At 32.9% G+C, this 17,644-nt stretch overlaps 1 protein-coding gene across 2 annotated transcripts; it reads left to right on the top strand.

Annotated features, from left to right (window-relative positions):
- The first annotated feature begins 6,812 nt into the window (after positions 1-6,812).
- LIG6 (DNA LIGASE 6) lies at positions 6,813-13,604 on the top strand. Of its 2 annotated transcripts, none has more exons than XM_079034962.1 (19): positions 6,813-9,213; positions 9,371-9,488; positions 9,571-9,652; positions 9,902-10,004; positions 10,080-10,176; positions 10,258-10,360; positions 10,436-10,540; positions 10,607-10,654; positions 10,748-10,845; positions 10,941-11,006; positions 11,092-11,251; positions 11,323-11,430; positions 11,519-11,568; positions 11,676-11,710; positions 11,780-11,832; positions 11,917-12,078; positions 12,161-12,249; positions 12,718-12,817; positions 13,175-13,604. In XM_079034962.1, the coding sequence occupies exons 1-19, from the start codon at positions 7,074-7,076 to the stop codon at positions 13,487-13,489; spliced, it is 4,032 nt and encodes a 1,343-aa protein (XP_078891088.1). In that variant the 5' UTR covers positions 6,813-7,073; the 3' UTR covers positions 13,490-13,604. The 2 variants fall into 2 exon arrangements, with proteins under 2 accessions (XP_078891088.1, XP_078891087.1); XM_079034961.1 differs by having other exon boundaries at positions 11,771-11,832.
- Positions 13,605-17,644: the final 4,040 nt, after the last annotated feature.

The raw sequence follows: 17,644 nt of genomic DNA, 5'->3' as shown, positions 1-17,644 counted from the left end.
GGGTTTACGGCCCAAGCACATGCTTAGGCCGTAAACACCCTCTAAACTTGTAAAATCATGTCCAAAACACTCCCAAACCACCCTTAGGCTTAATACATAAATTAGGGGCTTGCTATTTCGGGTTTAGAACATTTGAACACAAAGAAATGTGGGGTAAATTGGAGTTTACGGCCCAAGCAAGTGCTTAGGCCGTAAACACCCCCAAACCATGCCAAATGATAGTAAATGTCCCCTAAATGGCCTAATACCTTCACTAGAAAATGCTAGGGTTGAATCAAGGGCTTAAAATCAAAGTTTAAAGGGGTGCATGAGAGTTCACGGCCAAGCCAAGAGCTTACGGCCATAAACTCCCAAGGAGTGGTCATTTGGACCACAAAATCCAAGGGAGTGCACTCTTGGAACCCCAAACACCCCTATAGCTTTGAATAATTACTAGGATCGAAATAAGGGCCTTAAACTTCCATAAAATCAAGAGGGTAGGAGTTCACGGCCGTGAACTCCCATAGGGGTGGTTCATGGGCCGTAAACTCCCATATTGTCCCTTTAAACCCCTTAAATCCACTCATACGATTTAGATTTGGACCTAGCAAAATTCCACGATCAAGATAGAGCCTTTAAACATCCTAGAACACCCTCACCATGAGTTTACAGCCGTAAACTCATGGGGAGTTGTCTCAGGGCCGTAAACACCATGTATAGAGTTTACTCTTGGAGAGTAAACTCCATTCCTAAGCCATTCAAGCCCTTAGATGTTACCCGGGACACCCCAAACACTTAACCCAAGTGTTTTCCACTCCTTAGAGTACGTATACTTGTTTACACTATTACTTAGTGATACGCTTCTACTTCACTTATACTTGATATCGCTTCCAATTCACTTATACTTGATACACTCCTACTTCACTTGTTGTCGCTTCTACTTCATGATACACTTATATTTGTTAACGCTTATACTTCACAATTCGGTTATTCCACACACTTATACTTTACGATTCGGTTATTACATACGATTCGGTTATACATCACGATTTGGTTATACTTCACGATATGATTCCACTTGTTACACACTCAAACATAGTTAGATGTATGTCTGTGCTTGTATAGATGCATATAAATAATGATTGAAGGACTTAGGAAGGCTTGTCCGCCCTATTTCCTTTTCTTCGTTGAGATGTGGTCTGGTGGGATCGGATGTCCATCCGAAGGTCGTTTGATTCATTAGTTATATATTATATACACAAGCATAGACATATAGGTTTACTCTAGTCAGTTCAGTTATGAGTCTCTACCTCTAGTTCAACACTTACATTGGAAACACACTACTCACTATTTGGGATGCATCTTCGGGACACGGACTTCTTCGTCGTCTAGTTGGTAACCAGAGTCTCTTGTAGGGAGAGCGGACATTGTGTGTATAGATCTATACGAGATTGACACCCCCGCACCCTGACTGCTAGCTACAGTCCACGGCCTACCAAGCCAAGGGGTGACAAATGTCATATTCTATAGACGCTTGCAGGGCGTCAGGTACTCTAGTGTCGATTAGTATGGTTACGAGTATCCCAAGTTACCTTATAATTCATGGCCTTCAGGTAACGATATATCACCAGCAATTTACACCGTATGCTGGAACCCACTCTCAGTGTCACACTGTTTTTAGACCCTGCTAGTTGTATCTTTCATTTGATACTGTCTGGGGTCTGTATTCATTGTTTTAGACCTCGCTAACTGTATCTTTCATTTGATACTGTCTGGGGTATGTATCCTCTATTTTTAGACCTTGCTAGCCGTACCTTTCATTTGGTACCGTCTGGGGTCTATTTCTCTCATTGTTAGACTGAGCCAGGCGTGTCGTTCGTTCGATACTCTCCTGGAGTCTATGATTCCTCCTGCCTTAGTCAGCAGTCTTCACTGCTGAGGCATATGTTATTTTCCCTGATATCTCCTGCTTTCTTTAATAATCAAATTCTGTATTTTGATAATGATAGCGATTAAGGGAAAACTACCTTTTTACCACATAACTTTGTCCAGTCTTGGTAGAAGACTGCTTTTATTAAAGAAAATATAGGATTTTCTGGAATAGACACTAATGAAATGGATACTCTAAAACTACCACTTTTATTAAAGTTATTTGGATAAAATGACACTAAATACTTATGAACTCACCAGCATTTGTAAAAATGCTGATACTCGCTTTTCAAATAACTTGTATTCTCAGGTCAGCATTAGACAGGTACATCCCCGGAGCTTCTGACAAAGACAGTTTAGTACCAAGTTGCACCTATATATTTACTTGTATTACCTTGATGTATTGTAATGTAAACCATGTAAAACTATTACTATTAATGCAATGTTTTGTTGTACTTTGATTACTATAATGCATGTGTTGTGATACTTGACATGACGTCATCCACCCCAGAACGTTTCCGCCGTTCCGGTTTTGGGGTGTGACTGAATGCTCAAAACCCATCAATAATAAGTATCTTATTAGACTAACACTTTAATGGATTTTACTTATGAAAGTTTAGTTAAAGTACTATAAATATTTTTACAACACTAATCTAAACATTATTTATCACTCTAATTGCAAAACATCGTTGAAATCAATAGTTTTCATCGTTTTAGATTATCAAATAGCACCCAAAATCACAGTTGACCATTAAAACACCATTTTCATCATTTTAACTAAAAAACTCAAATACACGTCATAAAGGGATACACTATTACCTTGAGGGTTTCGTGTCTGGATCTGATTTCTTCTTTTGATCGTAATTCTAAATTCTTCATGAAAACGCCATTTGATTTCATAATTCAATTTCAAGAACACATATACACACACCTATTTCCTTTTATTCCCTAAAATGACTAACTAGAAATTCGAAGGAAGGTTTCATCTTTAGACTTATGTAGTTTATAATTTAGCCATTAAACTTGCATTACACCAAATATTACCCTAATGACCAACATTTTATTCACTTTTAAAATGACAAATGGCACCATTTGAATGGCCCATACAAAACCCGTCTCAAGGTCCGTCACATGCAGGGTAAATCATGAACCACTAATAACATTTTGAGTGTGTCAAGATTTAAAATATGTATCTAATATGTATAATCATATACCCCAACCACTATCTCAGGGACCATTTAATTCATTTTACTCCTTAATTGAATCGGTAATTATCATAATCTAACCAAATTGCAACTCTTCGTTGCAATTAAGACTAAGTATCTACAAAACAATGTACTTTAATATCCCATCATGCAAAAATCTAAGAAAGTTTTCACATTGAAGTGACATTATTGTTTACTAATTATCGCCCCCTTTCACAATTAAACGCTATTTAACATTTTAATGCAAATTTCGTACTTTCAAAGATAAAAACATTTAACCCCAAAGATATTACAAAAATCATATCTTTTCGTGCTAAATAGTCCAAACATACTTTTTAAATTTTCAATATCATACCAATATAGTATTTTTCATATATGTCATATTGTCATTGTTAAATATCAAAATATCATATTTGCTCAATCTAATTTCTAAAAATTATATTTACGCTTTATAAACTTTCAATATATATATATATATATATATATATATATATATATATATATATATATATATATATATATATATCATTCTTAAACATCAAAATACCATATACGTCTTAAAATATCAACATATCATATATAGTCTTCTCAAACATCAAAAATGTATATCAAAGGTAATATTTAAAGTATCCTCCTGCTATAACATTTAATAATCGGTAACAATAAAAGATAATCAATTAATGCATACATTCTAGAGAGAAGGATGAAAACGATGTGTTGTGTTTGTTAAGACAACGAAATTTCAACAATTTAGAAGTAAATGATCCACCACTTTAGATGTAGGGACAATATGATTATTTTTTTAGTTATTATAATAATTATTGTAAGACATCAAAATATCATATTTGTTCAGCTTAATTACTAAATATTATAGAAAGTACACCCCCTATAGAAAGTACAGCCCCCTGTAGGGCAGAGGTGGTTCCACTATGATGCCCATAGTGACACTGACAATCCTTATTTTTTCCGGACACAATGTAATTTTTTTTTTGATTTTTTTTGTTTTTTCTAATATTGTGCCACTACGTATAAGTAAAACGTGCCACCGGTAACACCTACGTGCCACCGACAACACATACTATGAAATCATGCGTCTGCTCCTGCTATATGGATGTTCGTTTGGACAGATTGGTTCGATATATTTCAATCAAGTAAATCCAAAATGATTTCGATTTTCAAAACATGAATACGAATAGTCCATACTAAATTATAATCCGATCAAATTCAACTAAATTACAAATTCGGTTGGATTGATTTTATAATTCACGTTGCAAGAGCCCAAACATTTTAAAAGAAATATTAACCAACTTTAACAAAAAAAAAACAAATTATTTAGTTGTAAACTTAAATTTATAAACTACTACTAGGAAAATACATTATAGGAATATTTTTTGAAAAAAATATACCATAAGAATTTTTGTTGGATAAAGTTTTTTGAATTTATTTAAAACCAATTTAATAAATTAATAAATGATTATATATATATATATATATATATATATATTAAAAATTAAAATAAATAATATAAACAAATGAATAATAAATTGTTACATAGTTTTTTTTTAATATTATTTTATTGTTATTTTATAGTTTGAAAATAAGGGATAATGTCATAAAAAACCTTAAGTTTGACAGAAAATGTCGGTTTTACCCTTCGACAGATTTTTGGTTCGTTTATACCGCAAACTTGTCATTTTTTTGTCGGTTTTGCTCTTGTTACCTGCAATAGCAGGTTTCCAGGTTACTATGAATTAGTTTTTGCAAAAAAACGCTTAAGTTTACAAATATTTTACAAAAAAAACCTTAAGATTATAAACATATAAAATATAAATATATATTCAAAATTTTATAAAACTAAATAGTTTTCTACTGAAACATATTTTTAGCTTTATATACGGTAAATTTTATATTTGTTCGATATAAAGTTTTTATATTTAAATTTTTAAAAAGTTACCTAGTTTTATCAAAATTTAAATATTTATTAATTAATACTTAAAATTTTCAAAGTAACATTAAAAAACGTCTGTTAGCTAATAATAATATGACATTAGTTACATTCAATTAATTTTTTTAAAAGAAAAATAAAAATATTTTATATGTTTAAAAGGTTTGTATTTCAGAAATAATAAACTATCATATTTTTTAGAAAAATAAATATATTTATATAATAAATTAGACAAATATATTTATATTTTATATGTTTAAAATGTTTATATTTACTTTTGATGTTTAAAATGTTTATGATATTTTTATAAAAAAATATGATAATATTATTATGTATTTAAACATATAAAAAATATGATATGTTAGTATTTTTGAAATACAAACCTTTTAAACGTATAAAATATTTTTATTTACCTTTTAAAAAAATTAATTGAATGTACTTGATACCATATTATTCATATTAACTATTTTAGCATAATTAATTATTAACTAACAAATGTTTTTTAATTTTGGTTTGAAAAGTTGAAGTATTAATTAAGAAATATATTCAAATTTTGTTAAAACTAGGTAACTTTTTTAAAATTTAAATATAAAAACTTTATATGAAATAAATATAAAAGTTACCGTATGTAAAGCTAAAAATATGTTTCAGTAGAAAAGTATTTAGTTTTATCAAATTTTGAATATATATTTATATTTTATATGTTTATAATCTTAAGGTTTTTTTTACAAAATATTTGTAAATTTAAGGGTTTTTTCGCAAAAAAATAATTCATAATAACCTGAAAACCTGCTATTGTAGGTAACAAGGGCAAAACCAACAAAAAAAAAATGACAAATTTGTGGTATAAACGAACCAAAAACCTGCCGAAGGGTAAATCGACATTTTCTGCCAAACTTAAGGCTTTTTATGACATTATCCCTTGAAAATAATAATTCATTCTATTGAAAACAAATCCAAATACCTAGAGATGGCAACGGGGGCGGGGAACACAGGGGACCCCAATCCCCATCCCCATCCCCGAATCCTCAATCCAATCCCCATCCCCATCCCCATCGGGGAATATGAATAAACCCCCATCCCCACCCCCAACGGGGACTGGGGATCCCCAACAGGGAAACGATGATTTCTTTTTCTCTTCTAATTTGCAAACTTTTATGTAAGAAAAAACTCTAAATTTCAATTTTATCAGCATAAGTTTAAAGATTTTATAAAATATATAAGTACTCATAAATTGCATAAAAAATATAAATAAATTTTCTACCAAATTTAAATACATACATAAAAAATCAAGTAGAAAAAAATTATCAGATTGATATTTTAGGTAAAATAGATCAACCAAAGAGGAAAAATAAATATACAAGAGTTTAAATTAGATAAAAGAAAAAGTAAAAATATAATTTCAACCAAAGAATTACTAATGAGTTAAGTTACTTAGATCAAATTTTATGTATTATAAATTGTACTATAAATATATGTTCTAAATTATTTTTATATATGAATATATGTCGGGGACGGGTCCAGGGTCGGGGATTAAGGGTATCACCATCCCCATCCCCATCCCCATTTTTTTTATTTGTGGATTCCCCATCCCCATCTCCATCCCCGGTCAACTTGAGGATTCCCCAGTCAAAACAGGTATAAGTTTCAGGTTCCAGTTGGGTATAGGGCTTTTTGCCATCCCTGCAAATACCTATAAATTCAAATCAAATAATCCAATCGAAATATTTTTTGCTCTATGATTTCAAATTCAAAATATAACGTCTTTAAAACTTACACTGTACGCCTTAAAACTTGTACATTGCTCTGGATTATCAATTCCATATATTGGAATAAAGATAATCGGCATAGTAATGGTCGGAAACAAAGAATGCGGTGAATGATACTTTTGGCGCCATCAAAATCGCCTGGACAACCGCCTTCGACCGCCGCCAGTGGCCGACCTTCTCTGGCCAACTAACCTGAAATTGGTTCTTGATATTCATTCAGTGTAATCTTCATGAGTGAAACCAAATATGGCATCACCATCATCTTCCAAACCCAAAACCCTAACCCTAGATTCTACAGCTTTATTTCTCCAATCCCCACAAACAACTTGTCCTCCACTTTCTTTTTCTCTTCTTTCCTCGCGCTCTCCTCTACCTCCAATGCCCACAGATTTTCCCCTTTCCAAACTTATCCCCAAAACTAAATTTATCGTTGACGGCTTCCGATTATCCGGCGACTACTCCGTATCGTACTTCCTCTCACATTTCCACTCAGACCACTACGGCGGACTCAATGCGAACTGGTCTAAAGGAATTATCTTTTGTTCAGAGATTACTGCCCGCCTTGTTATTCAAGTACTTCAAGTTTCGGCATCATTAGTGGTGCCTTTGCCTTTGTCGGAGTCAGTTTTTATCGACGGCTGTGAGATTTCACTGGTCGACGCAAATCATTGCCCCGGTGCAGTCCAGTTCTTGTTCAAAATCCCGACCGGGGACGGGAGTTGCGAGAGGTATGTGCATACCGGTGACTTTAGGTATTCTGTTTCTATGAAATCCGAAACTGTTCTGAACGAATTTACGGGTGCTGATGCCGTTTTCCTGGATACTACTTATTGTAATCCGAAATACGTGTTTCCTTCGCAACAGGAGTCCATTGATTATGTAGTTAGTGTGATTAACAAGTATAGCCTTGAGAATGATGGTGGTTTAAAGTCTGTTTTGTTTCTTGTTGCCACTTATGTCATTGGGAAAGAGAAAATCCTGCTTGAGATTTCACGTAGGTGTAAGAGAAAGATACATGTTGATGACAGAAAATTGGGTATTCTGCATACTCTAGGGTTTGGAGAAGATGAAGTATTTACCACTAAAGAATCTGAAAGTGATGTTCATGTTATTGGGTGGAATGTTTTAGGTGAAACCTGGCCTTATTTCAGACCTAATTTTGCAAAAATGAATGAAATCAAGGATGCTAAAGGGTATTCTAAGGTGGTGGGATTTGTTCCAACAGGGTGGACCTATGAAGTAAAGCATAACAAGTTTGCTGTAAGGACAAAAGACCCATTTGAAATACATTTAGTACCTTATAGTGAACACTCAAACTATGAAGAACTTAGAGAGTATGTAAAGTTCTTAAGACCAAAACGTGTTATTCCAACAGTAGGTGTGGATGTTGAGAATCTTGATGGGAAACATGTTAATAAAATGTTAAAGCATTTTGCAGGATTGGTTGATGACATGGCAATCAAGCAAGATTTCTTGAAGGGCTTTCATCGTGGGTCCAAGGGACAAAATGAGAATCTTGAGAAAGATCCACAAAAGGAAAAAGAAGCTAAAAATGATTCTTTTTCACTTTGTGATCAGAAAGATGAACATGAAACAGATGAAATGTTGCAGGAGCTTCTTGATTGTTTGCCTGATTGGGTCACTAGAGCCCAAATGATGGATGTTTTAAGTAAATCAAGAAAGAATGTTGTTGAATCTGTTTCTTATTTTTATGAACATGAAACTGAATATTATGAACAGATCATTACAAGTGTATCCACTTCTGCATCACAGGAAAATCCAGTTGAGATTCTCAAAGAAGTCATTGCACATGCTTCATCCACCTCATCCAAAGGCTTTACATCACCTTCACCTCCTGTTAAATCTTTATTAAAAACTGATGATGTTTCTTCAAGTAAAAGAATGACATCATCCACCATTAAACAAACCAAAAGTATCAATTCTCCAAACAAAAAGAAACAATCAAGTTCAAGTAAAAACACCATTTCTCCCAACCAAAAGAGGAAGAAGATCAATGACAATATTTCAAGCAAGAAGCCAAAAATCACTTCACAAGATGGATCTAATGGACCAAAGCAATGCACAATCACTAAGTTCTTCAATAAACTCTCACCTGTGGTTGAAATATCCAACAATGATGTCATCAAGACTTACAAAGATGAAGTAGATCAGTTCATACAAATCATAAATGGCAATGAGTCATTGCATGATTATGCTACAACCCTTTTAGAGGAAACAAAGGGTGATATCAACAAAGCTCTTGACTTGTATTACTTAAAAGATAAACAAAGTGAAAATCAAAAGAGGATCTTTTCTAATGAAGACACTGAAGCATCTCAAGATCTTATATCACTTCCACCTGAGAAATACTCTCCCATAGACCATGGTTTGTCTAATTAGTTTGTTCAACTTTCCCAAGATTATGTATTACAATTTACACACAAGTTATTTATTAATGAGAATGAATTAAGACAATCTTTTTATCGATTAACTATAAGTCTATAACATGTAACTTATGTGATACTAAGATTTGAATGCTGCAGCTTGCTGGAAAGATGGAGAGTTTGCTCCCTATTTACATCTTGCCAGGACATTCAATTTGGTGGAGGGCGAAAAAGGAAAGATTAAAGCTACATCTATGCTCTGCAATATGTTTAGAAGGTTTGTTGATTTTTATTTTTTCATTATTGATTGATTTAATACTTAACTACTTATGCTTATGCATATTTCTCATTTTAAACAGCTTGTTAATTTTGTCACCTGAGGATGTGTTGCCAGCTGTGTACTTGTGCACAAATAAGATTGCCCCTGATCATGAAAACACGGTTGGTTTTTTTGCAAATTGTTTTATAGAAAACTGCAAAAATGGTCCCTGTGGTTTGCAGTTTGCAGTTTGTAGTTTTCTTTCACTAAGGTCCAAAAAAGTTTCAAGTTTCAAAAATCAGGGACCAAAACCACAACCAAACCATCTTAAAAGGACAGTTTTTGCAAGTTGAAACTTTTTTGGACTTTATTCAACGAAACGTGCAAACCACAGGGACCTTTTTTGCAAATTTCTCATTATTAATATGCAGGAACTGAACATTGGTGGAAGTATTGTGACATCAGCAATGGAAGAGGCATGTGGAACAAACAGATTGAAGATTCGTGAATTGTACAACACTTTAGGTGATCTTGGTAAGTTTTATTTATTTATTTATAATATTTCATTCTTATTTTATTTTTTTATACTAAATAATATTTGTAAATAAGGTGATGTGGCTCAACTATGTCGCCAGACACAAAGGTTACTAGCACCTCCAGCTCCACTCTCAATCAGACGAGTTTATTCAGTTCTTCGAGAAATAAGGTATGAAATTTATTTACGATTTTGCCCTTTTTTAATTTATTCTTTTATATTAAGATTAATATAAAATATAGAATTTATCAGTGTACAAACAGGTAATGGAAGTACATTGCGTAAAAGAAACCTCATTATTAATCTAATGAGATCTTGTAGAGAGATGGAGATCAAGTTTATAGTCAGAACATTGGTAACTTTTTTTTACTTTTCAAATTTTATTAACATTTTATAAAACTTTTTCATTTCATTAAATTCCTTTTTTTAGGTCAAGAATTTAAGAATTGGAGCCATGATGAGAACTGTTCTTCCTTCATTAGCTCAGGCTATTCTTTTGAACTCTTCCCATGAAACAACCAAAGAAACACTTCAGGTTTTATGATTCCAAGATTATTTTTATATGGTTGTGGTTTTTTACTGATATACCCTTTTGTATTAGGGACTCAGTGCAGCAGTTGTGGAAGCATATAACATGCTCCCGAATTTAGTAAGTTATTTCTATTAATGCAATGAATGAATAAATTATTCTATTTTTAGTAAAAAGGATTATTTATTTTTCTTTATAATCTTTATTCTTCAGGATTTGCTTATTCCTTCTTTGATGGAAAAAGGGATTCAGTTTTCTTCATCAACATTATCAATGGTTCCAGGCATACCCATTAAGCCAATGCTTGCAAAGTATACACAAATATTACTCATATTTTATTAAAAAAAAAAAAACTAAAAAAGTTACTTTTTTGATCGTTCACAATGTTATAATGTTTATGTTTTAGAATTACTAATGGAATCCCTCAAGTCTTGAAGCTATTTCAAGGAAAAGCATTTACTTGCGAATTCAAGTAAGTCTTTTTTTTTTTTTTTATTTCATAATTTATTCATTTGTTAATTTGATAATTTCTTGATTATATATTTAATTATTTATAGATATGATGGACAACGTGCCCAAATTCACAAATTACCTGATGGATCTATACGTGTATTTTCAAGAAATGGAGATGAAACAACTTCAAGATTTCCAGATTTAATAAATATAATAAATGATACTTGCAATAAAGATACCATGTCTTTCATAATTGATGCAGAGGTATGTTTTAATAACAAAATTCATCATGATTTTTTTATAAAATATTTATTTTATTTTGGGAGTAATCTTAGGTGGTGGCTGTTGATAGAAAAAATGGTGGCAAGCTTCTATCTTTTCAAGAACTATCTTCCCGTGATAGAGGGAGTAAAAATTCATCTATTTTAGTAGATAATATAAAGGTTATATAATTATATTCTCTTTTTTTTTTATAAAAATTACTCTTGAAAATTACTAATCTTGTTTATTTATTTATTGATTTATTTACAGGTTGATATATGTGTCTTTGTATTTGATGTCATGTTTGCTAATGGAAAACAGTAATAATCTTTAATTGATTAATTCTTTATATTCTTAATTCAACTATTTATTAATTATACAAAGTCTTCATAGTTTTTAACTCAAAACTATCTTTTACAATTTACAGGCTGTTGGGCTTCCCTCTGCGCGAGAGAAGAAAATGTAAGATTTCTCATTTTTATTTTTAATTTTAATTTTTTCCTTTTCCTAATTTAATTTCAGATATGAAAGGTTTATTTGGTGATGAAAAGAGTGGATATTTTGAATATTCACAGGAAATAACAGTGAGTTTCAATGTTTCTTAATACATTTAAAACATTTTATATACAGTTTGTGTTGTTTGTTCTCAAGTTAAAAGAAAAATGTAGGTGGAGATGGATGATGCTGACGTGGCAAATGAAGCTACAGTGAGTAAAATGAATCGGTTTTTTGATGAAGCTTTTCATTCATCATGTGAGGGACTCATGGTTAAGTCTCTTGATGTTGAAGCTGGTTATCTTCCATCAAAGCGTTCAGATTCTTGGTTAAAGGTTTAATTCAATTTAATTTATTAAAATTTTTTCAATAATCTCAAAACACTAAAAAATTGTTTTTCTTTTTTTTTTTTGAAAGGTGAAACGTGATTATGTAGAAGGGTTAAATGATTCCCTTGACTTGGTTCCAATTGGTGCTTGGTATGGAAATGGAAGAAAAGCCGGATGGTAAAAAAACTTTTATTCTTATTCTTGATCTTATTATATTTTAACGAATGGTCCCTATGGTTTGGGGTAATTTGCACGTTCGGTCCCTAACTTATTTTTTTAACTCTGAAGGTCCCTACTGTTTGTTTTTGTTACACGTTTGGTCCCTACTATTTGTTTTTGTTACGTGCTTGGTCCTTGTCTTGCCTAAAAAACTATTATTTAAATAGAGAAAAATGATGGGGTGAGTAAGGTAAGATGAGGGTGGTGAGGTTAGGGGTGTGTTTATTTAAATAAATTAAAAAATCAAGGGCAAAGTAGTGCTTTTAGGTAAGATAGGGACCAAATGCGTAACAAAATCAAACAATAGGGACCTTCCGAGTTAAAAAAATAAGTTAGGGACCAAACGCGCAAATTACCCTAAATCATAGGGATCATTCGTGTAATTTACTCTATATTTTATTATTATTATTTTTTTTAAAAAATTAGGTATAGTCCGTTTTTAATGGCGTGCTATGATCCTGACACCGAGGAGTATCAAAGTGTTTGCCGCGTAATGTCGGGATTCTCTGACGCCTTCTATAAAGAGGTCCGTCATTTTCTTATTTGCAACTCCCAAAACAAGTTATACTGTGTTTGACATGTATTGGACTGAGACTGAGACTGAGACTGAGACTGAGACTGAGACTGAGACTGAGACTGAGACTGATGTCAATAAGATAAAATTATACTTGTCATGTATTGGACTGGTCTGCGAGACTTGGACTGATGTCAATAAGACAAAAATTGTACTTGACGTTGACGTGTGTATTGGACTGACTGGTCTATGAAACTGATGTCAATAAGACAAAAATTGTACTTGACGTGTGTATTGGACTGGTGGGATGGGATGGGACTGGGATAGATGTTAATGAGACGAAAATTGTACTGTGTTTGAAACTTGTAGATGAAAGAGTTTTTTGTTGATGAGAAGATGTTGTCGAAAAATGAGAAACCGGTGTATTATCAAACGGGTGAGGAGCCGGATATGTGGTTTAGTCCACAAGTGGTGTGGGAGATACGGGGGGCGGACTTCACCGTGTCGCCGGTGCACCATGCGGCTATGGGTTTGGTGCACCCGTCACGTGGGATTTCGGTTAGATTCCCGAGGTTTATTAGGGCGAGGTTAGATAAAAAGCCGAGTGATTGTAGCACAAATATGGATATAGTTGAATTGTTTCATTTACAAACTCGGAAGATAGATGTTCGGGGTAGCAGTTGAATATTTTTGGTTGTATGTAAATTGTAAATGTAAACATTTTTGGTTGTAGCACTAGTAGCATTGGTACCTTTTATAACCTAAAGAATAGTTTAAGTTTTAGTTTTGTAAGAGTTAATCGTATGAATTTTACGTTTTAAAAGGGGTAATACGTTTTGAAGCTCCAAAATAGAAACTGTTAATAGGTTGTAGGATGAAGCATTCTAGTTCGAGTAGAAAACAGATTTTAAATAGTGTAAAACTAATTTTAATATCTTTAAAACTATATTATTGAAGTATACTATAAAATATGGATATCAACTTGAAAGAAACTATTTTGGAAGGTTACAAAAGTCGATAGACTAATGGGTCGGAGGATTGTGCAATGGATTCCTTTATTTAACGTGAACAAGAATTAATTCGGCTGATTATATATATATATATATATATATATATATATATATATATATATATATATATATATATATATATATATATATATATATATATCTTTTTGTCGGACTTTTCAAATAAGACGAAAAGACTTCAGTTGTGCTCTGTAAAATTCTTGATGGAATGGATTTGAAAATTCATACTAAGAAGAAGAAAAGAGTATGAAAATACTTTTGTTGTCCTCCGTAAAATTCTTGATGGAATGGATTTGAAAATTCAAAGTAAGAAGAAGAAAGAGTATAAAATCCTAATCTCGCTCATTGAATCTTTTAGCAGAACAAGAGAGATGCGAAATGATTTCACCAAGTCCCTTCGAATTATATGGAATCCCCGATTCAAATGCGACCTAAGTATTAATTTGTTTTTCTTCAAATTCTCTCATTTCCTTAGATCCTAATGTGATGGATCTAGCCGCGACAACGTCAAGGGTTAACTCAACGAAATATGATGGTAAGAGAAGAGGACATCCAATTAGAAAGTGGGAGGATAATGTTAAATTATACATGGATGAGATTGTTCTTTTTGAAGACATGACCTCATATAGGATGATATAAAGACTACGTATCATGTATTGTTTTGCTTTGCCCATGCAATGTTTTCTTCTCTAATCTTTACTATTGGTATGCTTCCGAATTATATTTGTGTATTATGACTTTTTTTCATTGCTAAAATTAACTTATGCTTTCCTTGTATTGATTTCAGGTCCTCAGATTTATATGCTTGTATTACGATTTACTCATGTATTAGGACGTACTGCAACAATAGAGGGGAGTCCACCTCTAATCTCATGCAAGAGTTTTATGCAAAACATGACATAATTCGTGAAAAGTATTGTGTACATAACCCACGTCAAAATATAGTCGTAGAACGAAAACACATAAACATTCTCGAGGTAGATAGAGCTATCAGGTTAGAAGCCAACTTACCGGTTAAATTCTAGGAGAGTGTGTTATGACTTCAACGTATATTATAAATAGACTCCCCTCAAAGTTCATAGAGAAAAAAACTCCATTTGAAATTGTGTTCAAACAAAAGCCTACTTATGAATACACTTCCTCGGTCTTTGTTTGTTATCCTCAAGGCCAAAAAGGTTATCGAGTTTATGACGTGGTTGATAGGAAAATCAACGTTTCTCGAGATATTGTGTTCATAGAAAATAACTTTCCTTTCAAAAATATGACCCAAGAAATTAAAGATGATGAAGTCAATATACCTGAAGCAAGACATGAAAATGGATATTAAAGAACAAGAAGCAGAGACTGATCATACATTAGTAAATGATGAGCAAACTCACCACTTAACTCTTATAGGTGGAAACGACGCATCAACAGTTGATCATGGTAATGCAAAAATCAATGAAAATGCTACTATGAATAACGACCAAAGTAACACTACACTCAGAAGACGTTGTGAAAGGGTAAAAACACAACCAAGACATCTAAATGACTGTGCCACGAGACTGCCACCCTCCATAAACCACACTTGCCCTATGCCAATCAATACAATTCCACAGTACATCCTATTTCTAATTTTGCCTCTTATGTGAATTTTTATAAATCTCATGAATATTATCTCACAACCATTACCGAGCATGCTAAGCCAAGAAATTACTTCTTGGCTGCCAAAGATACACGATGGCAAGAAGCCATGCAAAAGAAAATCAATACACTAGAACGGAACGGGACTTGGACTCTAGAGATTTTGCCTCTTGGAAAATGAGTGATTGATTCAAAGTAGGTGTATAAGATCAAGTGAAACCAATGGGATAGGTGGATCATTACAAGACCCACTTGGTTGCGAAAGGTTTCACACATATGTAAGGGGTTGACTTCCATGAAACCTTCACCGATGTTGCATAATTGGTCACTATACGCATGATGGGATGTCAAGCCCACCAAACAAATTACACTATTTGTTTGCAAATAAAACGTAATATAATGGTAGAAAGGGGTATCAATCCTCGGGGAAATGGTTGTATTCAATCACCAATGCAATCTAATAGAACTAGTGTAAATAAACTAAGTACAATTAAACAAAAAAAGGGGGGGGGGGTGTTGTGATTTCTTGAAAACTAAATGACTTGAATAACTAAAAAAACTTGCAATTAAGCAAGATGATGAGATGCTCAAATATTGATGATAATTGGTTAACCAAGGCAATTCAACACAATGAACATTTGTGTGTTTATCATTAGGATTCAACATGAAGTTTATCATTCATCCCAAATTGGTTATAGTAATCATGAAGCATGATATACCAAGATTCCTCAAAAGTAGTATGGAGGTTGGGGAAGCCCATACCACACCTTCTTAATCAAAATCAAAGATCCAATTGAAACAATTGAACCCAATAAGTTGATTAGCCTTAAGAATGAAGGAATCCCCGATTCCTAGAGGATGTCAATGCTTACACATCCATAAAAGAGCTATGATTAATAAGCTAGAGATGATTTCTACCATCATAAAGCTCTTGTTCTAAGTAAATTCAATGATTCAATGCAAAACCAAAGAAATGAACAAACAATTGCTCATTCAAGTACCAAGCTCATGATCAAAGTATCAAACAAGTATAAGAAATATGAACTAGAACCATAAACATAAGATAAATGATAAATAAACAAGAATCCTTCAAAAACCCACAAACATTCAAAGATTTTAGCCAAAGTTAACCAAAATAGAGAGTTTAGCCGCTCATGGAAATAGAATAACAATCATAAAAGTCTAATTACATAAAGAAACTACCAATAACTTGGAAAGATGAAAAGAAATGAGTCTTGAGCTCCAAAATTGTCTTCTTCTGGTCTCCAATGGTGTAAAATCGAAGTTATGGCTGAAGCTAAATATAGAGCAATGACTACCACTATAAGCGAGGTTATTTGGTTGCTTAGTTGTTGAGTGAACTTAATGTGATTAAGTATGTTTCTACTCAAATTTTCTGTGAGAATGAAGCCACTAGACAAATCACTAACAATCCCATATTCCATGGATGTACCAAAAATACTAAAAATGGATTGTTACTTTGTTCAACAACGAGTTGAGTCCAAGGAAATTGTTACAACATACATCAACACTACAAACGAATTGGCATGCATTTTTACTAATGCTTTCACTGCTGAGCACTACGTTTTTTTAGGACAAGTTGGTCATTCGGAACCTTCATGCTCCAACTTCAGGGGGAATGAAGGAATCCATACGTTCAGGGCCGACTTTAGGTATTGTAAAGTTAAGTTACAGCTTAGGGCCCCATTTTGTAAAGGGCCCCACTTACCCAAATCCTTTAATGTCGATTATCGATACCTTCTTCTCCATTCACTGATATGCACGCCTCCATTCGCTCATATGCACACCTGACGTCTCAAATCAAAAGCGACAATCACACTTCTATTCTTCTTCCTTCCTTCTCCATTCTTGCACTCTGAATATTGATTATCGATTATAGGCTTCTACAATATCGATTCTTGAACACTAAAAGGATGCCTAAACCGCTACAATTTTTTCCTTCTCCATTCTCGGCATCTCTGGTTCTTCATTGTTCAAAAATCTCTTCAAGGTATGTTGTAACGACCCAAAAATCACAGCTAAAAATTTCCTTTAAAAATATTACTAAAACCATATTTATAAAACCATAACATAAGTCATAACATAAATTCGAAGAATCAATTCAAAACATGTTCTTATTATCAGATTAAAACATCCTAGGCTGACTAATCACTGGTGTGTGCCATGC

Source organism: Lactuca serriola, chromosome 4 (assembly GCF_051521515.1).
Source record: "Lactuca serriola cultivar US96UC23 chromosome 4, Lser_US96UC23_V15, whole genome shotgun sequence".
Classification (NCBI taxonomy): domain Eukaryota; kingdom Viridiplantae; phylum Streptophyta; class Magnoliopsida; order Asterales; family Asteraceae; genus Lactuca; species Lactuca serriola.
Note: the sequence above shows the minus strand (reverse complement) of the source record. Positions and strands in the feature narration are given on the sequence as shown.

Excerpts from the sequence above, each read along its gene's own strand:
- LIG6 (XM_079034961.1), top strand. The coding sequence starts at position 7,074 with ATGGCATCACCATCATCTTCCAAACCCAAAACCCTAACCCTAGATTCT. Across the intron at positions 10,361-10,435 it reads AGTTTATAGTCAGAACATTG|GTCAAGAATTTAAGAATTGG; the intron begins GTAACTTTTTTT and ends TCCTTTTTTTAG. Across the intron at positions 11,711-11,770 it reads TCTGCGCGAGAGAAGAAAAT|ATATGAAAGGTTTATTTGGT; the intron begins GTAAGATTTCTC and ends ATTTAATTTCAG.